This window comes from Recurvomyces mirabilis (genome assembly GCF_035927965.1).
Source record: "Recurvomyces mirabilis strain CCFEE 5264 chromosome Unknown scaffold_14, whole genome shotgun sequence".
NCBI classification, from domain to species: Eukaryota; Fungi; Ascomycota; class Dothideomycetes; order Mycosphaerellales; family Teratosphaeriaceae; genus Recurvomyces; species Recurvomyces mirabilis.
In genome coordinates this window covers 402,260-426,247 of record NW_027041948.1, presented here as the reverse complement: position 1 = coordinate 426,247, position 23,988 = coordinate 402,260, and the positions used below count along the sequence as shown (strand labels likewise).

At 53.5% G+C, this 23,988-nt stretch overlaps 9 protein-coding genes across 9 annotated transcripts; 7 read left to right on the top strand and 2 right to left on the bottom strand.

The window, feature by feature from the left end:
* Positions 1 to 2,796: 2,796 nt before the first annotated feature.
* Positions 2,797 to 4,227, top strand: FDH1_1 (formate dehydrogenase (NAD+); the record flags this gene model as incomplete). Its single annotated transcript, XM_064838499.1, has 4 exons — positions 2,797 to 2,970; positions 3,029 to 3,204; positions 3,268 to 3,812; positions 3,863 to 4,227. The coding sequence occupies 4 exons, from the start codon at positions 2,797 to 2,799 to the stop codon at positions 4,225 to 4,227; spliced, it is 1,260 nt and encodes a 419-aa protein (XP_064693953.1).
* Positions 4,228 to 4,627: 400 nt separating this feature from the next.
* On the top strand, positions 4,628 to 4,919 carry LTS14_005800 (uncharacterized protein; the record flags this gene model as incomplete). The annotated part of the gene is made up of 2 exons (XM_064838498.1): positions 4,628 to 4,688; positions 4,747 to 4,919. 2 exons carry the CDS (start codon positions 4,628 to 4,630, stop codon positions 4,917 to 4,919), a joined length of 234 nt encoding a protein of 77 aa, XP_064693952.1.
* Positions 4,920 to 5,068: 149 nt separating this feature from the next.
* LTS14_005799 (uncharacterized protein) lies at positions 5,069 to 5,791 on the top strand (the record flags this gene model as incomplete). Its single annotated transcript, XM_064838497.1, has 1 exon — positions 5,069 to 5,791. The coding sequence occupies one exon, from the start codon at positions 5,069 to 5,071 to the stop codon at positions 5,789 to 5,791; it is 723 nt and encodes a 240-aa protein (XP_064693951.1).
* Positions 5,792 to 6,303: 512 nt separating this feature from the next.
* On the top strand, positions 6,304 to 8,472 carry LTS14_005798 (uncharacterized protein; the record flags this gene model as incomplete). Its single annotated transcript, XM_064838496.1, has 3 exons — positions 6,304 to 6,387; positions 6,440 to 6,526; positions 6,583 to 8,472. 3 exons carry the CDS (start codon positions 6,304 to 6,306, stop codon positions 8,470 to 8,472), a joined length of 2,061 nt encoding a protein of 686 aa, XP_064693950.1.
* Positions 8,473 to 9,168: 696 nt separating this feature from the next.
* Positions 9,169 to 11,917, top strand: SEY1 (Dynamin-like GTPase that mediates homotypic ER fusion; the record flags this gene model as incomplete). The annotated part of the gene is made up of 2 exons (XM_064838495.1): positions 9,169 to 11,786; positions 11,842 to 11,917. The coding sequence occupies 2 exons, from the start codon at positions 9,169 to 9,171 to the stop codon at positions 11,915 to 11,917; spliced, it is 2,694 nt and encodes an 897-aa protein (XP_064693949.1).
* A 152-nt stretch (positions 11,918 to 12,069) lies between these two features.
* LTS14_005796 (uncharacterized protein) lies at positions 12,070 to 14,907 on the bottom strand (the record flags this gene model as incomplete). Its single annotated transcript, XM_064838494.1, has 3 exons — positions 12,070 to 14,630; positions 14,693 to 14,705; positions 14,899 to 14,907. 3 exons carry the CDS (start codon positions 14,905 to 14,907, stop codon positions 12,070 to 12,072), a joined length of 2,583 nt encoding a protein of 860 aa, XP_064693948.1.
* A 676-nt stretch (positions 14,908 to 15,583) lies between these two features.
* Positions 15,584 to 17,550, top strand: LTS14_005795 (uncharacterized protein; the record flags this gene model as incomplete). Its single annotated transcript, XM_064838493.1, has 2 exons — positions 15,584 to 17,308; positions 17,371 to 17,550. The coding sequence occupies 2 exons, from the start codon at positions 15,584 to 15,586 to the stop codon at positions 17,548 to 17,550; spliced, it is 1,905 nt and encodes a 634-aa protein (XP_064693947.1).
* Positions 17,551 to 17,864: 314 nt separating this feature from the next.
* Positions 17,865 to 18,765, bottom strand: LTS14_005794 (uncharacterized protein; the record flags this gene model as incomplete). Its single annotated transcript, XM_064838492.1, has 2 exons — positions 17,865 to 18,619; positions 18,669 to 18,765. The coding sequence occupies 2 exons, from the start codon at positions 18,763 to 18,765 to the stop codon at positions 17,865 to 17,867; spliced, it is 852 nt and encodes a 283-aa protein (XP_064693946.1).
* Positions 18,766 to 20,959: 2,194 nt separating this feature from the next.
* Positions 20,960 to 23,978, top strand: SET2 (histone methyltransferase set2; the record flags this gene model as incomplete). The annotated part of the gene is made up of 2 exons (XM_064838491.1): positions 20,960 to 21,455; positions 21,517 to 23,978. The coding sequence occupies 2 exons, from the start codon at positions 20,960 to 20,962 to the stop codon at positions 23,976 to 23,978; spliced, it is 2,958 nt and encodes a 985-aa protein (XP_064693945.1).
* Between the last annotated feature and the right edge of the window lie 10 nt (positions 23,979 to 23,988).

Sequence of the window (23,988 nt, the reverse complement as noted above, 5' to 3'; positions counted from 1 at the left end):
CCTTGGAATGGTGGTGTGCAAGATATTCAGCAAATCGTTAGGAAAGATGATCATCATTCAATCAAGAACGTCGCGGAGCAGACGTTCATCAAGCACCACCTTTCCCTTCTCAAATTGTCGTGCTCTGCAGCGGAGCGAGGCCAATCCGTGGAAGAACACTGGCAGCGATAGCTTTCGGTCGATGTATCTGCTAGGGTCTGTCAGTTTGACTTGGGTCATTCAAGGAGATCGATGGTGAGGTAAGCGTATATACCATGACTGTCATTCGCCGCAGAAATCGCACAGGATTTTCAACTACACCAGTGTCTCGCTTCCTAGCTCTTGTCAACTGGTCCCACCTCGGAACTCATCTCGATTCACACCGCTCGAATTGACCCACCCACCTGCCTGCAGCTCATTAACTGCCCTGATTGATCAAATGCTTTCGCAGAGCGTTCATATGGCTCCAATTATGGCTTGCGCATGCGATCGCGACCGATACGCGGGCCAGCCGTGCTGTACTGCAAAGGCACAGTTCTACACTTCAGCCTTCTTGCACATCCTGTAAACTCACTGTAGCGCCTCTGAAAATCCTGGGATGTATCCAATTGATCTTTGGACGTCGAGCACAGACCACGCCAAGCACATCAGCCAGCGAGGCCTCCTCGTCGGTAGTCTCGACAAGGCTTGTGAGGTCCTCGGCTTCAGCCTCCGGGAACGCGGGATGCTGCTTTATTACTGTAGGACTCAGGGCGGTCTAGAAGCGACTGCAGATTTGGCAGCGATGTGCCCAGAATCTGCCGGCTTGAGGTTCCGTGATGGACACGACGCCGGATATTCGGAGGACGATGATGCCCAAAGTAGCGCTCTCTCGCATTCTTCCCAGGGCTCTGGAAAGCCTCTGATCCGGAAGCCCTTGAAGTCGCGGTCGACTTTATCCTTTCATCCAAAGACAATAGAGGCCAGCTCTGAGAGCCCCGACCAGGCTGTGCAAGCTGCTGCCTACAAGAAAGCCGTCAATGCTGGGTACACAAGACTTTTCCGACGCAATTTTGCTTTCCTGAGATCGAGTAAGATGGGCGGCCGACACAAGAATCGATCTTCGAGAGGTAGTGAGGGAAATCAAAAGGGTGGAGTTTCCACCTGTCCACTCGTTCCGACCAGACATCCGTGGACTGTAAACGATCTTTCTGAATGGGGCCAACCAGTACCTGGTGGTGTTTACCCATCCTGGGCCGACTACAATTGAACTGCTCCAACCATGGTGATTCGTCACAGCAGGACGGACTCTGGAGGCCTGCTCTGGATGTGCTAAATTTGGTATCAGCCCATTCTCTCATGGAAGGATGTCAAGCGGAATGACCAAGCTATGCAGCCCCTAGCTCTGCATGTGATCACAAAGCTGCCAGCCATCTATAGGGCTAGGCCGCCTGCTCACCTGGAAACATTTATGGGATCACGTATCACAGCACCCAATTGCTCAAGCTCTTCCAGCTGTAGGTTGCTGCGGAGCTCGATGTACCTGTCGCAATCGGCAGACACATCCTGCCATTACCATGTCGCTCTACGGAAATTGCGACTGCTTCATCAGTCTTGGCCAAGGGTGACATCATCATAGACACTTCGAGTGTATGTTGATGTCTCCGGGGTCTCGGATTCGCCTGCAAAATGGCAGCCCTGGGCCAGTCGGTGGCTCTGGACACCACGCCATGCTTGTCTCCTTGGTGCGCTGTTGACAAACATTCGATTTCCACGGATGCACTCAGCCCGCAGCGGACAAGCATCATAATAACGACTACGTCTGCGGCTTCTGCATGGGTTCCACGATCGCGGTCTACCAACGGCGGTGTCGCGGGTCATAGCAAAGTCGTAATGTACCGAACTGGAGAGCATGCGTCGTGGGAGGCGGCGCAATCGAGGCATCATTGCGGACCAGAGCGGAAGCAGGCCATCCATCTCGCCGAGCTTCCCCACAGCCGTGCCTGCCACTAGCGATCTGGAGCAGGGGTCAGAGTTGGCGCCGTCCTCGGCAGCTGCCCTTCAAGGTCTGTTCGTGCGTCAACGTTACGATGTGAAAATATGGGGATGGACAAGCGTCATATTCCCGCAATACATCCATGAATACCGTTGCGTGAGCTGACAACAATGAGGAGGGCCTCGAATATTGGACGATAACGCCCTGTACACTATCCGGTATCTGCACCTCGCGTCCCTGGATACGCGAATATCATATCGAGCCAACCGTGTGGTTGGCAAGGATATTCTGCCAAATGCAAAGGTTCAGCCCAGGATGCATGGAGCTGCATTGGCGAGGCAGTACATATAGCATCGCCATTCAGCTGTAGCCATTTCGGGTCCAGCAACCCTTGAAGCCATACAAGCGGGGGCTGACGGCGTTGCTTCGATTTCGATCTTGCGCAGCGACTTATATTGTGGATATCGCCTGAATAGGGTCGAAGAGTTGCGTGAGCAGTCGAGTAATATTGTAGCTGGTCAACTGGAGGCGTTCATTTGAGTAGCATCGATGTAGAAGATGAAGCTCGCTGCTCCAGAGTTCACTTCCATCATCCATTGGCGCATGCTGTATTGCAAATAACTTCGATATCGTTTGGATACCATTTCACTTTTGAGCCTAAGTACGATGCCGTAGAGACAGGACGTAAGTCTGTTCCGTTCCCCTCTTGCCGGGCCCGCCGCTATGCAGCCCGAGCTTTAGACTAAGGCATGATGATCCAGAGCTACGCCCGGCAGCTACTTAACTCTTCGCCCTCTCGATAAGTGCATCTGTTTGAACTTCACACTCTCCACTCATACAAAATGGTATTCGCTCGCTCCGCACTTCGTCTGGCTCGCCCAGCAAGCTCTCTGCTTTCGCAAAGAGTGGCGCCCGCCTCGGCACTGCGAGGAGCTTCATTGGCGAAGATTGGCGGTGTTCGCACGCTGACTGCGAGCTCTAACCGACAGGGCAAGGTTCTGATGGTCTTGTACGATGTATGTGGAGCTTCAATGGCAGACTGGTGTGGGAGAGACAACTAACAAGGGCTCACAGGGCTTTGAGCACGCCAAAGATGAGCCCAAGCTTTTGGGCACAACCGAGAACGAGCTTGGTCTGCGCAAGTGGATTGAGGACCAGGGCCACACTCTTGTGACCACCTCCGACAAGGAGGGTGCGAACAGCAAGTTCGACCAGGAGTTGGTCGACGCTGAGGTCATCATCACCACTCCGTAAGTTGTTCAACAAGCTCGCAGCTGATGACACCTGTGGCAAAGAACTGACGATAGTCGTAGCTTCCACCCTGGTTACCTGACTGCGGAGCGCCTCGCCAAGGCGAAGAACCTCAAGATCGCCGTCACTGCTGGTATCGGTTCCGACCACGTCGACCTCAATGCCGCAAACAAGACCAATGGCGGTATCACGGTTGCTGAGGTCACAGGCTCCAACGTTGTCTCCGTCGCTGAGCACGTCGTCATGACTATCCTCGTCTTGGTCCGCAACTTCGTTCCCGCCCACGAGCAGATCGCCGCTGGTGACTGGAACGTTGCCGCCGTCGCCAAGAACGAGTACGACCTCGAGGACAAGGTCGTTGGTACCGTGGCTGTTGGCCGTATTGGCGAGCGTGTACTCCGCAGACTGAAGGCATTCGACTGCAAGGAGCTCCTTTACTACGACTATCAGCCATTGTCTCCCGAGAAGGAGGCAGAAATTGGCTGCAAGCGTGTCGAGAACCTCGAGGAGATGTTGGCAAGGTGTGACGTCGTTACCATCAACGCTCCCCTCCACGAGAAGACCAAGGGCATGTTCAACAAGGAGTTGATCAGCAAGATGAAGAAGGGTGAGCCGAAGTATGCCAGAACAATTATGCCAAAGACTAATCTCTCGCAGGCTCATGGCTCGTCAACACCGCTCGTGGCGCCATCGTCGTCAAGGAGGATGTCGCTGAGGCCCTGAAAAGTGGCCAGCTCCGCGGCTATGGTGGTGATGTCTGGTTCCCACAGCCAGCACCAGCGGACCATCCACTCCGCACCGCATCCTACAGCACATGGGGCGGCGGAAACGCCATGGTTCCTCACATGTCTGGTACCTCGATTGATGCCCAGATCCGCTACGCTGCTGGCGTGAAGAACATCCTCGATTCGTACTGGAGCGGCCGTGAGGACTACAAGCCCGAGGACTTGATCGTCCACCAGGGTGACTATGCCACCAAGGCTTACGGCCAGAGGGAGGGCAAGAAGCATGCCAACGCTTAGATGTGGGGTGGCTGTGTAATCATAAGAGCTTGTACGTAGGAGAGGGTTGAATGATACCATGCTTGCACTCGAAACTCTTCTCTCTATCTGCCTCTCGCATCGTGATGCTCGAACAAATGTCATCTCGATGCAGGTGCATCCGTGTAGACTGTCTTGAAAGGGCTTCCAAGTGCTGCAAATTGCCGCTGCAGGTGGGTTTCTCGTTTGTCAGGTACACCTGCCTCTATCGTGATCGTGCGTTTGCTTTACTCTAATTGATGTCCATCTACGCGCACAGACAACCATGGTAAGTTGTGGACATTTGGGCATTATTCATTGCGGTCAATAACAGCACGTGACCATCTGCAAGCTTGCGCCACCACTTTCGAAGCTTCGTCTTAACTGCTGTACACCACCGCTCATGTTGTTCGACGAGCGCTTTATCGGCGCCAACGCAACGAAAGAGTCGCGGGACGCCTGGGGTAGGTCATGTTCTATTCGCTGCTTCCATTGACATTCACTAATGATGGGATGTTATAGCCGAGGAGACATTTCCACAGATCAAATTGCTGTGGATGTGGATGATCCTCCTACATTTTGCCCGACTCCTACCATTGGATCCTGTCATCATTCACTGGCTCTCTGTACTGCTTCGCAAAGTGTCCGATACGGCTACGCCGGTGGTTAGTGTGCCGGACTACTTTGTGCCCTGAGTCTTTCCTGCAGCCACCACTCTGGACATCGGTGTGAGATAGACAGACATCTAGAGCTCGGACCATCACTTCACAGCCACGTCGTCAACGTGCATTCCGAATATCGAACCACAGAGTTCACCGCGTGGTGGTAAGATTCTGCGGTAGCCATGTCATCCTACCTCAGCAACTTGTTGACGCAGACGACATCGCGGTACAATTCGCTACGGCGGACTTTGTTGTCGAATGAGGAGGACGGTGATACCGAGGATGATTCGCATATCTCGAGAGTGCTTCGAGCATACTACACCGAGAAGGGAAGACCATTTCCACCATGGCTACCACCGGATCCAAACGATAGACGTGCCATCACACCACAGCCAGTGTACGCCCAGCAGCCTAGCTATATGACCAGTGCAGGCAGCAGAAGCCAGCTATCGAATGTACAGAACACCGCGGGCTCAAGAGGAAGCCTGAGCGACCTGTGGGACGCACCCACACAACCTGCGGCGCCTATGCAGCCTACGAGTCTACGAGCAGGTCGCAGACCAATGCAGCCCGCGACCAATCCTGCAAGCACACTTGCACCACCCGCACAAGCACGTCCACTCCCTTCTCAACGAGCGGGGTCATATCAGAGTGTGCAGTCGCAGCGGGGAGGCGCGGTGGAGCAGAGTCCGCCTGGAAGTAGTGGCGGTGGTGGGACGGCACAGGAGAGGTTGAAAGCAAGGCTATGGGGTGGGAACAGAGCTGCGAGCCCTGGCTTGAGCTCGGGTGGTGTGGGATCGTCGAATCCATATGATCAACCTGTTGGAAATCCACCATATAATTCCGGTGGAGGCAATCCGTATGATACGGGAGGTGGAGAGAGTAGTAGGAGATATGGGAGGTGAAAAGTAATGATCGTGACCTGGGAAATAAACCCTCCACAGACAACCAACATCGAACCGAGATGACTGTTGCAAGTTGTGCTATCGTAGAGAGGTATCGCCCATGCATGTGAGTCGCCCCTTCCACATCATATCATCGCTTCGGACGAGCCTCCCGCAAGCATTGCAGCAAAGCAAGCATCGACTCTTCGTCTTGTCCTTGATCTTTCCTTGACCTCCGCTTGAAACGCGCATGCCACGTGTGAATGACATGCAGTTGCCGTACCGAGAGTCCATGACGGCGCTTCCTTCCTCCTTGGGACAAACTGTGACTTCACGCCGCTAGCAAGCTTTAATTACCGCTTTCTCAAACTTCATGTCAAAAACATTAGGATCTTCTGAAAAACGCGCCACCTCACGCGATTTTCTTGCAGCTATTGGGCATCTTATCGCACGTACCGACCTCTGATCTTGTCGACTCCGCCGCATCGCGTTATGTGAAGCATACTGCGGTCCTTACTGAGCACCGAATCACCATGGAGTCTACTGGCTCTCCCACCAAGAAGAGGGTAGCAACATCCTTCTATATCTACGAAGATGTCACCGCAGAGGCACACAAGGTACGCTATCAGATGCCCTTCGAACTTCCGTTCACTAACAATGCGACATCAGCCTGCTCTGAAGCACACCCCCAGCGCGCTGCCTATGCCACTCACCACTTCCAGATTTGTGAACCAAATGCCGAAATTTTCTTCCGAGGTATGGTTCCTCTCTCCTTGCACAACAAATACATGTAAGCTGACGCCATATACAAGACCAAGCTCGAACGCACCCCTATGGACGATTTGCTTGCCAAGCTGAGTGAGCAGCAAGCCAACTTCAACCGTCAACAGTCCGCTGCCGCCGAGCTTTTCGAGACGGGCTCATCGTCCTCTACGGACCCGTACGCTAATACTCCACCCACCACTGAGGGCGATGGCCGTCCAGATGCTGCCGAGTTGCTCCGTCTCAAGAAGGAACTTCAGTTCGCTCAAGAGCGGATGGCCCAGATGGATCTGCAGCTTTCTGGTCACTGCCAAGATCGCATCCCACAGCAAGACGTGTTCACTCAATCGCAAATTGCCCGCCACACTGTTGAACAAGCTATCGGCTCGCCCTTCCCCACTGCCCAGCATCTCGCCATGAGCATGGGTCCCAGCTTCACACCTGGTCCATGGGTTCAAGCGTTTGGCAACGCTGGGCACGGTGGTGATGGTGCAATCTTCGAGCCCGCACCCATGATGCCAAGGCCACGCTCGGGCTTTCAGTCTCAGCCAGGCTACTCGAGATCAAACACGCCCTTCGGCTATGCTCAAAGCCCGATGGGTGGCAACGGCATGGTCCACAACATGTCGTACCGTCACCCTCCACGCCCACGATCTAGGTTGTCGCCTCAAGCGCAGGAGTTTGGCTTCAATCAGTGGAACGGTCCAGGCATGCATCAACAACAACAGCCACCCACGACTTATATGAGCACTACTGAGCCTCTCAACTACCGTCGTCTGCTCGATCGCAACATGAGCTGCAACTGGCGCTACATCGTTGACAAGATTGTGTGCAACAACGACCAGCAAGCATCCATCTTCCTCCAGCAGAAGCTCAAGGTGGGCACGATCGATCAGAAATTCGAGATCGTCCAAGCTATCATCGACCAGGCGTATGCTCTCATGGTCAATCGCTTTGGCAACTTCCTCGTTCAACGCTGCTTCGAGCACGGCACTCCCGAGCAGATCGTCTCTATTGCTCAAGCCATCCGCGGTCACACCCTCAATCTGAGTATGGACGCTTTCGGCTGCCATGTCGTCCAGAAGGCATTCGACAGTGTCCCCGAGGAGTACAAGGCGATCATGGTGCACGAGTTGCTTCGCCGCATCCCAGAGACCGTCATCCATCGCTACGCATGCCACGTCTGGCAGAAGCTTTTCGAGCTTCGCTGGAGCGACTCGCCACCTCAGATCATGAAGCACGTCAACGAAGCTCTACGTGGAATGTGGCACGAGGTGGCGTTGGGCGAGACCGGCAGTCTTGTCGTCCAGAACATCTTCGAGAATTGTCTCGAGGAGGACAAGCGTCCGTGCGTCAATGAGGTCCTGTCCAGCATTGATGTTGTCGCTCACGGCCAATTCGGCAACTGGTGCATCCAGCACATCTGCGAGCACGGCTCCATTCCAGATCGTACCCGTGCCATCGATCACATCCTGCGCTTTGCCACGGAGTACAGCATGGATCAGTTTGCCTCCAAGGTCGTCGAGAAGTGTCTCAAGGTCGGTGGTAACGACTTCCTCGACCGCTATCTCGAGCGTGTTTGTGAGGCCAACCCTGACCGCCCTCGCATGCCTCTGGTTAATATCGCTGGCGATCAATTCGGCAACTACCTCATCCAGTACATTCTCACCCAGGGAGATCCCGAGCGTCGCGAGATTGTCGGTGCTCACATTCGCAAGCACATGGTCTCACTCCGCGGCTCCAAGTACGGCTCACGTGTCGCCATGCTCTGCTGCAATCCAGCATATGCGACTCGTCCCGGGCCACCCACCAGCCTACCACCAAGTCGCAGCAACAGCCGCTACAGCGACTACTTTGGTCCTCCCGAGCTCACCCGTACGTACAGCAACGAGCGCCAATTCGGTCCCGTTGGCCGCAACAACTACGCTGGCTACCGCTAGTCTTCGCATTAATACGATCGTGTTGCGGACAGGACTCACCGCAACCACGAATGATCTCCCGGAGTTTCGACGCTACCTCTTCGACCACATAAGTCGACCAATAAGCGAAATCATACCCATCTAATAATGCACTCGCCGCACATGATTGTCTGTCTGCACGCTTTCTACACCGAAGCTACGCTTGGGATGTACACACCGCTGTTGGATGGAACGGACATCGATCTTCTCGTGCAGCAAGATTGCTGGCGATACTTGCCATACCTTGCATCACTTATAAATATGCTGGCGATCTCTTCGTACTGTTTTGTGGCAATGTTTAATCTGTGGAGCGGGTTTCTGTTGGGGTCAGTTGAGCAGGAAAGGTATGAGACGCTACAGTGGTAGTGTATAATTTGCAGTGGACTAGGTAGTAATTGTACGCAGTGCTTGCCTTATTCAATGCTTTGTATTGCTGGTGATGAGTGAAGAGCGCCGTGACCAGGCCACATGCCCTCACGTGGCTAGAACTAAAGACCCGCGTCTTGGCCTGGCGAAGCCGGATGCGGCAAGCGCAACGTCACTCACAACTCGCTAATGCGTTCTAGCCAATACAAATGATCGCCTCGTCCCATAACGTTTCTTGCCGTGCTTGTGTGGCTGCAACCAGGGTGTGTGTACCGCCGCAAGTACCTGTTGACGTCGTAGCTCTTCGCCAAGATGGCTTCTTTGAAACCCAACAACGACAATAGCTCCGAGCAGCAGCGGCATCGAAGTGACAGTCGCCCGACTAGCGGTATTCGACATCCTACCGCTCCGTCCGTCATGACCATGAACGGACACTTTGCTGGCGTAGGCGAGAATGGCACGTCGGCAGAGGACTTTGAGCATGGCGTGCAGATTATTGATTCCGAGAAGATCTTCAATGAGAACCTGGGAGCCTATTTGCAGCAGGAGAGAATCATTCGGAGTGGCTTCAATTATCATCTGATCAGTGTGTTTGGGTCGCAGAGTACGGGGAAGAGTACTTTGTTGAATTATCTTTTTGGTACGAGGTTTGGGGTCATGAGTGAGCAGGAAAGGCGGCAAACTACGAAGGGCATATGGATGAGCAGGAATAAGAATGAGGGTGGGGAGAAGGGGAAGGGTATGGCGGAGAATATCTTGGTTATGGATGTCGAGGGTACGGATGGGAGGGAGAGAGGCGAGGACCAAGACTTCGAGAGGAAGAGTGCGCTCTTCGCTCTGGCGACTAGCGAGGTCTTGATTGTGAATATATGGGAGCATCAGGTTGGGTTGTATCAAGGTGCGAACATGGGATTGTTGAAGACGGTGTTCGAGGTCAATCTGCAGTTGTTCTTGAAGGATGCGAAGAGTGTACCGAGGAGTCTATTGTTCTTTGTGATCAGAGATCATCTTGGGACCACACCGCTCAACAACCTGAAGCAGACACTTATTCAGGACTTGCAGAAAATATGGAGTGGGTTGAGCAAGCCCACAGGCATGGACAAGGCTAAGATCGAGGATTACTTCGACTTCGCGTTTGTGGCACTGCCGCATAAAATCTTGCAACCCGAGAAGTTTGAGCAAGAAGTTCACAGGCTAGGAACGAGGTTCAGGGAAGGCTATAATGATCCAAAGAGGAAGGGCCTGGTGGACGAGCAATCCGAGCCTATCCTGTTGCCCGAGTATCACAGACGGATACCTGCAGACGGCTTCCCCATGTACGCGAGAGGTATCTGGGAGCAGATTGACAGCAACAAGGACCTCGATCTACCCACACAGCAAGAACTACTGGCACAATTCCGATGCGATGAGATCTCGAAAGAAGTCCTGGTACCATTCGACGAGGTGATTGCGCCACTCGAGGAGCAGCAGAGCCAAGCTGTGGCGGCTGGTACGTCTAGCACAATAGCTCAGCTTGGCAAGGTCATGGCTACTGCTCGATCGGCCCTACTTGCGGCTTTTGAGGAAGAAGCAAGCAGATATCACAAAGGCGTCTTCAAGCGAAAGCAGGCCGAGCTGGAGACCAAGGTTGATGGTCGTCTGAAGGCTCTGTTTCAAGGTCAGATGACTGCTGCACACAAGAGTGGCTTGAATGACTTCAGCGAGGCTGTGACGCAGGCCGTCAAGACGGGACAGAAGAAGGGTGGCAACTATGACTTTCACAAGATCGTGCAGACGGAGAAGGATAAGGCGCTCAAGCGATTCGAGGCAGAGGCGCAAGGAAGTCTGGTGTCCGGTACGCCGTGGAGTGACTATAAGTCGCAGATGAATCTCTTCCGCAAGGAGTTGGATGAGGTGTCTGGCCGCTTACGGAAGGAGGAGATGCGACGGCTTGCAAATAGGAGTGAGAGGTGGGTCCGTGCTAAGCTTGATGAAAGCGTTGGTCTTGAGTTCAATAAGCTCGGTTCTGGTCGTGGTGGCTCAGGGGCGCCAGCTGAAGGTCAGAAGCCTGCTACTGAGCGAGACCTATGGGATCGTATCTGGAGCGTCTTCACGGACACGGTTTCACATGCCGAATCGCGCTTCACGGACCGCGCACGTAGCTTCGATGCCAGCCCAGACGAGGTTGAGGTCGGGCTCTGGCGCCTACGACGGAAGTCTTGGGCTGCTCTGCGTTCGAAAATCGACGAAGAAATGATGGAAGGCAATCTCCTACTCAAGCTCCGCGAGAACTTCGAAGATAAATTCCGCTATGATGATGAAGGAGTCCCCAGGATCTGGCGACCTACAGACGATATCGAGGGCCTTTATACTCGTGCGCGTGAAAGCACACTAGAGCTCATACCGCTCTTGTCTCATTTCAAGCTAGCGAGGACTAGTAGTCCGCCACCCCTTGATGCCTGGATTGGAGAAGCACCACCTAATGTCACCGCCGCAGACGAAGAGGATCTTTCACCCATCGGCGGAGTCGATGACGATGAAGGCAAGACGCTGGCAGAAGAGATGACGCTGCTATCCGATGCCAAGACCTCCGATCTGAGCACGCGCTTCCGCAAGACAGCAGACGGCGTCTATGTCGAAGCCAAACGTAGCGCGATTGGTGGCGTCACACAGATCCCGCTATATTTCTACGGCTTGCTTCTCGCTTTGGGCTGGAATGAAATTGTAGCTGTGCTGCAGAACCCGGTCTACTTCATCTTCCTCATCTTGTTGGCGGCTGGTGCGTACGTGACGTACACGCTGAATTTATGGGGCCCGATGTTAAGGATGAGCAATGCCGCTAGTTCGCAGGGCGTGGAGATCTTGAGGGAGAAGCTGAGGGATTTCTTGGAAAGTAGTGAGACGGGTAGACAGGCTATTGGGATGAGTCAGAAGGGCGGGAGCTCTATCAGGTACGTTGACCACGCTCCGTGTTTACGGGGATATGTTGCTGACTCTTTATTGTAGCTTGGACACCTTGAACAGTAACGGCACGACAAAAGCTAAGGCTAACGCGAAAGAAGATGAAGTCGAGGAGATATGACTGAACGGCAACGGTCATGTGTGCATAGCATAGCGTCACGATACCAGGCAGGCACAGTTTGTTGGCATTTTTGTCTATACAGAAACGTACTATCACTACAAAACATGCTATCGAGACCCTAGGCGTAACGTTATGAACCACTTCCTCGGATCTCAGGTGAAGTAGGAATTCCTCGAAACATTCCACCACCCATCAAAATACCCGAGTGCCAGCACACCTTCAAGCCCCTGAAACAACATCTTGTGGTTCACGATCACGAAATCAGGTACACCGCTCCCTGTCACGAGAGGAGCCAGCCGTGCCGCTATCTCAAGACCTTTCTCTTCTGCGCCCCAGATTACTAGTTCGAGTCGTTCGTCGGGTAAAGGTCGCAACCAGATAGCACCAAGATCTGGAGTCATAGGGTAGGCTTGCAAGCCGTTAGTGATATCGCGGATTTGAATCCGGTTGTTTTCAACGGAGATGGGAAGGTCGAGGCTGGACTCGTCCTTTGGTAGTTCTTGGCCAAGTGCTATGGTTATGATGTTCGCTGTCGTCGAAGTAGTAGCGTGGCTGTGATCTGAGCTTATGATGGTGTCGGCGCCGAAGTACTGGCACAGGTTGCGAGAAACTTGTAGGGCTATCTTTCGGGCTGTAGGAGAGGCATGCACGATCTGGAAAGCGCCGCGGGTGCGGAGCAGGGAGTCTATGGTTCCTTGCTGGCGGCCTTGACGAGGTGGGAGAGGAAAGCCGTCAGCCGTGGTTTGTGTCCATGTGCCGTTCTCGTATGCTAGTGTCAGCTCTGCGCTTTCGTCGCTTTGCGTGACAATTTCTAGTGGCACTTCCTGGCTGTTGACGTAGAGACTGCATTCCGCGAATTGAGCTGGCAGATGAAAGACAGCCACATTCGATACCTCAAACACGCACGCCTGCGTGAGTGGATCGTGCGTGATGTGGACCTTACCCAATCGACCGGGCGCCTTGAGTTGCAGAATCTTGACGCCATTCTTGCTTCCCATGTCACCATTTCCAGCGGATACCACCGCGAAGTCTCGCCGATTAATGGGTATGCTTTCTCCCTCAATCTCTGGTCCACCAGTATTTAGATTGGAGCGCAAGAAATGCTTCAGAGGTTCGGTGACAAAGACGCCTGACCACCAGTGCGGTCTGCCTGGCATTTCGTGATAATCGCTTGCCACGCCTGCTGCGCTCTCCAGAAGCCAGTTGAGCAGTCGTGAGTGGTATACTGGTACGTTATCATCCTCACTACCATGCTGCTGAAGGATAGGAATATCCTTAGCATTCTCGAGCAACAGCTCGTGCTGATAGCTCAGCAGTGCGCCTTGAATCACTGCCACTTTACCAGGGTCGCTGGGTCGCCACATGGTGTACGGAACATAGTTCTGAATAGATGAGTAACCCGATAGTGGTGCAGCAGCAACAACATTGTCGGGTCGATGAGTCACGATGTACCATGCCCCTTGCCCTCCGTTCGAGTGACCAGTCACAAGCCAGCGGTCTGTGTCGACTCCCACGCCTTCCCACTCATTGTTCTCTATCCAGGTCGGTATCGCGGCTATAGCAGCTTCGACGTCCGCTAGTCCCCATGTGTGCCAGTCATCGCTACTCCAGGTCGTGACTCCTGTCGGAAAAAGTACCCATGCACAAAGGTCCGGAAGGTCATCGAGCGCTTTGCGAACTTTCTCATCGTCAGCTTCCAATCCTGCGCCGTGAAGTACTAGCATGACTGGTGCTTTCTTCATGCCCGGCGTACAATGTGCGTTTGCTGACGGAGGTCGAAGCACGGCATACGAGACCATGCCACCAGGGTGCATGAAGGTAATCTTTTGAGCTTCGTGTCTCTCACGAGTGAGTGGCCAGGTAGACAAATAGACTGTTCGAGTGATGTGGCTATCCGGCGTAGTATACTTGACCAGTATCGTGGTTGCACCACGTCCAGTGATAGGAGATATACAGGCTACACGGAAGGCCAAAGGTCTGGTCTGGCCGGGTATAACCACGATTGAATCCTTGCTGACCAGCTCGGTCTCGCACTGGTTATGCGTAGCTTCAAGTGAAACAATCGTAGCATCTTCGTGGCCATCGTTACGGAGTTTCACGGATGCGTATGAGCTCGTGAATTGGCCGTAATCGCCACCGACGATGTCAGGCATCAGCACGCCTTGGTGAGGATTCGAGGTGTCCGCCTTCACAGCATTGAGCAGAGGCCCAAGTGCCTGCACTCTTAGCATAACGCCGAGCGAGGGCCGCCCAACAGTGCCCTCACTACGGACGTCTCTAATCAGCCTGACATCTATTCGATGGCTACCAGGCTCCAGGTGCAAGGTCGTAGCTACTTTACCATAGCCATAGAAGTCACCGCCATAGTAGTGCTGGTCGTCCACCCATACCTCGATGACGTGTTCAGTCTGTAAAGCGAGAGTTATAGCACCTTGAAGGCGGACATTGAGTGTGCCTCTAGCCCATGCTTGCCACTGGAGAGCCGGCCAGCCGTAGACATCCTGTAGTGAATCCCACTCTACATCCGGAAAGTCGACATCGAGCTCTGCCGTGGCCTGCTGGGTTGGTGGCGGGTATGGGAACTCGATGCTGGTCCGACTCCAGGTTGTGGTGGCATTGAAAGCAAGACTAGACTTGAAAGTAGCTTCTGGGTCGTATTCAAGTGCTCGAAAGCCGCCAAAGAGCTCCAGTGGGTCTGCACCCCATACTGCTTCTACCAAAGCATGTGGTGTTAATATTAAATAGCGCTGAGGTGCGAACGGATCATTAGCCTACCTCGCGTGCCTATCTGAAATGGTCCGAGTATGTACCAACTAGATTGTGAGGGAGGACGTATTAGCTAGATCTTCAGGGAAAAGGCTAGATACCTCATTGTGACTGTGGACGCATAGGTGCCTATATCTCGTGTAAAGCGAGATTTGACGCTGCCTGATTGTATCGCAAAACTAGAGTCGAATAGGGCGAGAGGAGTATCGACTTACTGTCGACATATCAGCACATTCAGCTTCAAGGCATGTCCTCCATAGCGTCCAATACCTCTTTTGAGAACTGAAAATTAGGAGCAATAGCTACATTGTTGTCGTCTTCGCGAGTGTCCTCCAACACAACTTGCTGCAAAGCATGGACCACGTTCATGCAGAGAAGTAGACATAGATGCAACGCAAGCATTGCAGCAACAAGGTCTGATTACATGGCGTTCGTAAGAAAGAAGTGTGACCTTGCTGTTCAATGGTGGCCCGGGCGACCCCTGCAGCCTGCAATCCACATCAAGCTTTATGCGGACATTATTATGTAGCCCGTGGTGTCGTAATGCTCAAGTAATAGAACTACCTCATGTACACCTGTACTCTGCCTTACCCTCAATCCTTGGAACCACCCGAACTGTACACAATCCATACTGTCGTGAACAGCAGCTCCGTAATTGGATCGTAGATTTGAAGACGACAATCGTGCCAAGACTCAGTGGATGAATGGCGTGCGCCTGAGCCTATATCTGGACACAGATACGACGGCCGGGTCGCAACTTGTTGCACATGTGTGCGGGCACAATTGTGTTCCTCATTCAAAGACTCCTTGTACAACCTCCTTCTAACAATTGGTTGTGATGGAGCGATAGTACGCCAGCCACCACCAGGTCTAGGTCTAGATTTTCCCTTCATACCAGCGATGGCACCTCACGCAACGGGCCCAGAACGGCGACGCTCCTCATCTGCGAATCCAAACAGAAGCTTCAAATTTCCGGATCTGGCAGCGGACCACTTGATGGATGCATACGTGGAAGAAGCTCTCGAGCCGCCGTCAAGAGACCAGTCTCCGAAGCCATTGAACGGCCTCCCGCATGGATTACATTCTGCCGAGCGATGGCCAGCGCGAAAGTCGGCGAGAGGAATGGCGCAGTGGAGTGCATGGGGAGGGGCAAATGGGTCCGTGATGAATGGAGGGACACAGAAACATGGCAGACAAAAGAGCTTGTCGGAAGCGATCAAGACGGTACGGACACGGAAAGCGAGTATAGTGGAAGATGCGCATGAGATTGCAGAATCACTAAAGGCACCCGTGTCTATGCGACTGGTGCTGCTCTGCTGCATCTGGTATGCTACCTCAATCATGACCAACACATCCTCAAAGGCCATCTTGACCGCACTTCCGAGACCGGTCACCCTCACCTTAATACAATTCCTCCTAGTATCTTTCTGGTGCATCTTCCTCTCCTGGCTGGCTAAACGCAACTCTGCCGTGCGGGAAGCAATGCCCGTACTCAGGAATGGAATTCGGCGGCCGAACAAGGAGATAATAATGGCAACCCTGCCTTTGACTGCCTTTCAGATCGGAGGCCATATCCTCAACTCGGACGCCATGTCGCGCATTCCAGTCTCCTTGGTCCACACCATCAAAGGACTTTCACCCCTCATGACAGTCCTGGCATACCGAGCCTTCTTCAACATTCGCTACTCGGTCCCCACCTACCTCTCCCTCGTCCCTCTAACTCTCGGAGTAATCATGGCTTGCTCCGCCTCCTTCGCCGGCAACTTCGTAGGCCTCACATATGCCTTCGGAAGCGCTATCCTCTTTGTAACGCAGAACATCGTCTCCAAGAAGATCTTCAACGAGGCTGCGAAAGCCGAGCAAGACGGTCTTCCCATGGCTCGCCGCAAGCCCGATAAGCTGAATTTACTATGCTATTCTTCAGCGCTAGCCTTCCTCATTACCTGCCCCATCTGGCTCTGGTCAGAGGGCTTCTCGATCTTCGCCGACTACATCCACGACGGCTCCATCGACCTTCGGCAACGGCCCGGATCCTTGGACCACGGCAGGTTAGCGCTGGAATTCATCTTCAACGGCACTTTCCACTTCGGGCAATCCCTTGTCGCATTCGTGCTGCTCGGAATGGTGTCACCAGTCACGTACAGCGTCGCGAGTCTGATCAAGAGAGTTGCGGTGATCATGTTCGCGATTGTATGGTTCGGGAACCCGATGACTGGGGTGCAGGGGTTTGGGTTCGCCATGACATTCTTGGGCCTATATCTTTATGATCGGACTTCGGATGCTGCGAGGACGGACAAGAAGGCTAGAGCGAAGATTGAGAGTGCGCAGCCATTGTTGCCGATTAATGTGAAGAATCTGAGGAGGGACGAGAAGGATGATGTGGCGGTTCACTCGGCTTCGCCTATGGATTCGTCGCATGCGCCGCCGTTCCACCACTTTTCGAATGGTAATGGTGGGTACCCCAATGGCGGTCCCGTAGGCGGCAATGCGCAACAGGGCCGACCACGAGGAAGCAGTAATGTCACGCCGCCGAGTATGAACGGCTTACCAGGTCGTCTACCTCCCGGGACGAAAGCTGAAGAGACCTGGAGTTCTATAGATGTTGGCCGGCACGACGTTGCTGCTGTAAGATGTTAAATATCCTGTACGTTGCGTGTTGCAATGTCTTACTGTGCTTGACCTTGAAGCTGAAATTGTTACTGCAGCCAAATGATGTGATCGCGAGTCAAAGATTGGCGGTTGGTGGGTTCAAGAAGCTTCGCTTTGATCACATGCTCATTTCGCATTTCATTACCGCTATCATATTTAGTATTACATATCTCCTTCTCGAACGCTTCATCCCATGCAATACATATAGTGCATGGTAAAGACTAACACACATTGCTGCCAGTCCGTTCTTCCGTTGATCATAAAAAGCAACGCTATAACCCTCCCAGATATGGTTCGACCGTCATGATTTCGTCCGTCAAAGGTACAAGTACAAATGCCTAAGATGCAAATAATGAAAGTTCTCTCATGGCAAGCCTGATAGCTGCTGTTAGTCGTGAGCGTCCGAGTTGCTCGTTCTGATGGTCGTCTGTTACGCTGCCGCGTTCCTCTGGTCGTATGCTGTTGTTGGCGAGGTCGTTATGGAGCGTTGCCCCCTGCGCTGCCGCTGTATCTCCATATACTTTTGCTATCATCATGTACTACCAGAAGGTCCCGCCGCACCCTCACCAGCACCAGCTCCAGACTCGATTGATCCGCTTGGACCTGGATACGTGATTGGTGTCTGCTGATCCTCTCTGTGTCGCATCACAGCTGCTCTTGCTGGTGTATCCTGAAGATCTGCCGTCGCTCTTGCATACGGCGATTCGTACTGCTGTTCCGCACTCCCCATGCCACCGCGTCCTTCAGGATCTGATCGCGTCGACCTCCCTCGTCTCCGTTTCCCGGAAGATGAGCTCGAGCTGCTTGCCGTATGTGGCGCAGGGGTCAACATTGCGGAGATAGGCATACGTGTGGTTGGTGCTTGGATCGGTCTTGTCATCTCACTTGGCAGGATCGCAGAGGTAGTCGGTGTTGCGAGCCTGCCAGGCATCGTGGAAGCTGTGGCAATCTGTAGTGGCGCTGGTCCAGGTGGCTCACTGCCTCCAGCAGCCTGGGCTTTAGCCGCTTTCTCCTCAGCTTCCTTCTTGGTCGGTCGTCCTCGCTTGCGTTTGGTAGACGGTTCACTGGATGGTAGCTGAGTCATACCAAATGCGCCTGGGTTGACGGGCTTCGGCCTGATCTCACGGCCAGGAAACGCTGGTTCGAGCGTAAAAGGTCGCTTCATACCTGGTGGTGGAGCAGATAGGGGTGTCTGTGGACCGTAAGGATTGGGCATGAATGGTGGATGCTGGGGCAATGAACGCTGCAACTCTCCGAAGGCGGCCCGACATGAGTTCAGTGAGCGACCTGGATAGTGGTTAGTATGCGGGCCAACATCTTCCGTAATCTGACAAACCTTGCGGTAAGGGTAGGTCCTCCCATCTTAGTAGCTGAAGACTGTTGGAGACCAGGTTATACAGCACAGCAGGTGGCGGTGACTGCTGCTTGACCATTTCCGCAAGCAAGAAATTCTGGTTGGTGTCGCGTCAGCACCTGTCGTACTGCAGATGTCTCGGTATATATGAGACACACAAACCTTTTCATCATTAGTCCAAGGACGTGGGTCAGGACGAGGATCCGCCATGAAGATAGTGTCGTGAAGGTAACAAGAAGAAATTGCAAAGTCATTCGTGAGGGTCGAAGACGTCTTGGATCGTCGTACAGAAGGGCGCTCTCAAGTTATTATCGTCCCAATGGGCGCGTAAAGTCTCGTGATAGTCGTGATCGCTTTCCGTCTTGTCTCTCTCGCACGCATGTAAACACAAGGGAATAGAATAGTACAACATGCAGTCGTGTCGTGGAAGAAAGATCCCGCGCGTGGTGAAGGCAACGCAACGCAATGCGAAGCAGCGAGAAAAACAACAGCCGCTCGACCAGAAAACGAGTGTGTGAAGAAGCGCCGCTGTGTTATGAGTCGGGTGGTATGAACGATCACAAGAAGAAGAGATGCATGACCCAGAATGACCGGCCTCCACTCCTGTCGAGCGAAGTGCGAAAAGAGCGATGGTCGTGAAAGCAAGAGGTGGTGGGTTTGAAACGGAAAAGGTGCAGATGTTGATGCAGGCCTCATGCACGTCTTATGCATACTACTCTCTCCTGCAGTGTTAGCTGAAGGCATGAAAGCATGCCAGTTAAATTGCGTCTGATGGTCGACTCCCGACTGCTGATCATATGTCTGTCGGCGCGCATAGTTACGAGTCTGTACTTGTCGTCGTACTCCGGAGCGCCTTTCGCAGCTGCTGGGTCAGTCATCACGATGTACAGTCGTTCGTGAGTAGTATGGACAGCTAGACTTTTTCGTGTTTCCGTCATAGCGCGAGGGCCCTCGGACTAGCACCCGGCCCGTCCGCTTCTCGAAGGAAAAGAGCCGTTTCAGACCGCCAAGAGCGGCTTTGCAGAGTCGCATTGTAGCAGTTGAAACACTGAGGGTTTGGCTTCTTATGTGATATCTTGCCGCCGCTACTGACTCTCGTGGAAACAAGCCCACATTGGGCGCGTGCAGCACTTTACTGCTTGACGCCGCGATGGCTGGATAGTCAACGACCCTGATCATGCGCTCCGCCGACTGGAGGGGCAAAACTCCACTGTCGGTGGACACGACCATATGATCGAACGACAGTGGGCTCCCCTTCTTATCACGCTACAGGCTCGACTCAAGACTCTCAGCATAGGGTTCGTACGAGAATGGCCGGACGAACTTGATGCTGTGGATGTCGACCACTTTCGTTGACCCCAGTCCTACGCAGTAAGCAGGTGATTGTGGTGAGGATCTTGCGCATCCCGAAAGATGAACATGTATCAACATTGACTTCACGACCTGCCAACGCTAATCAGATATACCATGACGCTTCGCGCCCGTGTCACGATGGAGAACAGCTACATTTCGACACAGTGGTTCAGAGATGAAGCCCACCGCCTCACCTCATCTTGGCATTTGCAGTTGCGGAGCACTTAGTCGCCAGCCACGGCGATGGACTTGCCTTCCCTTGCATCTTAGCTGTACAGCAGCGAGGGCACTCATATCGTACGACGAGGTGGGCAGAGGCGTGAGACGTGGTTGCGATGATATCCATCCGCGACTGTGTGAGTATGACGGGGCGGGTATTGCCGCACTTGGGGAGGCAGTCGAAGTCGCAGCGAAGGCGATTCTTTCTCATCACCACTCGGTGATTGATTCACTACACATTCATTTCGTTCCACTGCCTATATACTGCCGAGCGCGCCGCGCCTTAATGCACAAGCTTACCGAATGTCAATTTCGAAAGCTGGTTAGCGATAAGTGTGTTGGTCTGTTCACATGAGAATAGCACATACTCATTGTTGTAGAGTTGTCCGAAGCCCACGCACCCAGCCAGGAGCTCGTCTCGTCTCGATCCTCCTGTACTGCCACTTGCTCTCCTCCTCTTCGGTCGCCTCAAACCCAAGCTTGCGGCGAACATCAAAGCTGTCTGCCACGAGCCAAGCTCATGATATAGCTGCGAGGGGCCCTTGGCACCTAGCAGGCGCAAGTCACCATCACCGCCGATTAGCTGTGCCGCCATAGCATGTGCGCGCACCTGGCGTGTTATTCTGGCTAGTTCGTCGTTCAAAAGTCGAACCTCCGCTTTGCGATCTGCTCTTTACCACACGACCACCACAATCCTCAAGATGTCGGGTGATAGCACAGATGTGAAGCCAGACACAGTAGCTTCGCTTCAAGAGATGAATTTGAAAGAGGAGACTGCTGAAGATGCTGATGTGGACATGGACAATATACCTGTGGCCACGGTGCCAGTCAAACCAGAATTATCAGCCTCTGGTATGAGCACGCCCGGCGGTCAGTCTACGCCCAGCAAGATGAAGAGACAGTCACGGTCGCCCGTCAAGAGCGAGGGTACAGTGCCCGCCAGTTCCGTCAAGTTCGAGCAGGAGGAGACTGTCGGTGGCGATATCACCTTGAAGCTAGAGCCAGGCAAAGCACCGAAATTATCACGCAGCACTTCACACAAGGTCGAGAAGAGACCACCGCAGCTGTTCAGCGATTACAAGGACAGTGTGGCCGAAGCTACGTCTAGCTTCACCGTCATATCTGAGTGTACATATGCCAACAAGTACTTGGGCACTACCGAGACTGCGCTGGAGTGCGACTGCGCTGAGGAGTGGGGTAAGTTGCCTCACACAAAGGCCGTCTTCTATATGGCACTGCGATAACTAACAACATGCAGACTCAGCTAGCCGTACCAATAATGCCTGCGGCGAGGACTCCGACTGTATCAACCGGGCCACGAAAATGGAGTGCGCAGCGGACTGCGGGTGTGGAGCGGCTTGCCAAAATCAACGCTTCATCCGCAAACAATTCGCAGATGTCGCAGTCATCAAGACAGAAAAGAAGGGCTATGGCCTGCGTGCTAACAAGGACCTCAAGGCCAATGACTTCATCTTTGAGTATATCGGCGAGGTCATCGGCGAGAATGTTTTCCGCCGCCGCATGCAACAATATGACGAGGAAGGCATCAAGCACTTCTACTTCATGTCACTTACCAAGGGCGAATTCGTGGACGCCACCAAACGGGGCAATCTTGGGCGATTCTGCAATCACTCTTGCAATCCGAACTGTTATGTCGACAAATGGGTTGTTGGCGATAAGCTGCGCATGGGCATTTTCGCTGAGCGTAATGTACAGGCTGGTGAGGAGCTTGTATTCAATTACAACGTTGACCGATATGGAGCAGAGCCGCAGCCTTGCTACTGCGGCGAGCCGAACTGCACAGGGTACATCGGCGGTAAGACACAGACTGAGCGTGCTACCAAACTATCGAACGCCATCATCGAGGCCCTTGGCATTGACGACGCCGACGCCTGGGACACAGCTGTGGCAAAGAAGCCTCGCAAGAAGAAGGCAGGCGAGGATGACGAGGAGTATGTCAACAACGTCGAGCCTAGGGGTCTCGACGAAGATGGCGTTACCAAAGTCATGTCCTCGCTCATGCAATGTAAGGAGAAGTGGATTGCTGTCAAGCTGCTTACCCGCATCCAGCGAGCAGACGAGGAGAAGGTCCGCAACCGTGTCGTGCGAATGCACGGCTACCGCATTCTCAAAACAGCACTCTCGAACTTTATCGACGATGTTAATGTGGCGCTGCAGATTTTGGATATCCTGGACAACTTGCCGCGACTCACGCGAAACAAAATCCAGGACTCGAAAATTGAGGAGACCGTGGCACAGCTCAAGGACAACGAGGACGAGAGAGTAACTACCCTCGCGAACAGTCTTTTGGAGACGTGGAGCAAACTCGAGGTTGGCTACCGAATACCGCGTGTCAAGCGTGATCCGAATGCTGCGGCTGGCGATCGCAAACTCGAGCGTGTCGACCGACGAGACAATGAGAGACGGCGATCGAAGTCAAGATCACGCACAAAGTCACCTGAACGCATACACGCGCCCACTGGTCCTCGTGGTGGTGGCCCCGCACGAGGTGGGTTCTATGGTGCGCGACCACCTCCTCGGTTTCGACCTCCGCCGCCTCCGGGCTCTTTGCCACCTGGCTGGTTTGAAGCTGTGGCCAACAATGGTAGTACCTACTATTATAACGCTGCCGGCACGACGACATGGCAGAGACCTACAATGCCCGCCACTAACGCTCCGCCCCCACCCCCACCCAAAGCCGTATCAGATCAGCAAATGCTTCAAGACCTAATTAAGAACATCGTTTCTGCCAAACCCGAGTCTAAGGTGCTATCTGTAGCTGCAACGCCAGCTGAGACGCCGAAGAAAGAACGCAAGGAAGACAAATGGAAGTCATTGCCGATCGAGAAACAGAAGAAAATGTACGAAGGTGCTCTTCAACCTCATATTATGCACGTCGTTGGCAAGTATAAGCACAAGCTAGCCAAGGATGACCTGAAGCGCTGGGCCAAAGAGTTCGCGAAGAAGATGGTAGAGTCGGACTTCAAGAAGGGCAAAGTGGAGGATCCTATAAAGCTCAGCGACAAGCAAGTCAAGAGCGTCAAGAAGCATGCGCAAGAGTTCTTCGAGAAAGCAGTGAAGAAGAAGGGAGAAGCTGATAAGCGCAAGGCTGAGAAGAAGGTTGCGAAGAAAGAGGATGGAAGTCGCACACCTGCCGGATCACCGCCTGGTCAAGAAGAGGCTTCACTAGACAAAGACATGGATGACACCATACTTTCCGACATTGACGACGATGAGCCTACCGAGACTCCACCAGACGTCAATGATAGCCCGGCATCTCTCAAGCGTCGAGGCGAAGAGCTTTCGAGTGGGCACGATGATACAGGTGCTAAGCGTCTACGCACGGAAGATGCTGAAGCACCTCCTCCTCCTCCGCCACCGCCACCTCCTCCTGCTGATGACTCAATGGATGTCAACGGCGTCGACCTTCAGCCTGGAGAAGATGTCACCGGGTCCTTCACCCACGAGGCCATCGCTGCCGTGCACGCTGCTACTGTCGCAGGCGCAGGCAGTGGCCACGACGAGTTCTCGTTCAAAGGTGCCGCATCCCGACCTAGCTCCTCCCACCAGAATACGGACTTCGCCATGCAGCAGACCGCTACTCCGCCTACTACTGGGTCTCCTGACCATGATGAGATTGAGCAGGCTCGACAGCGCGAGGCGTTCAGTGGCATAAACCCTGAGCGTATGCGACAGCTGGGTATGTTTGATGGAGCTTGATTGTAATTCA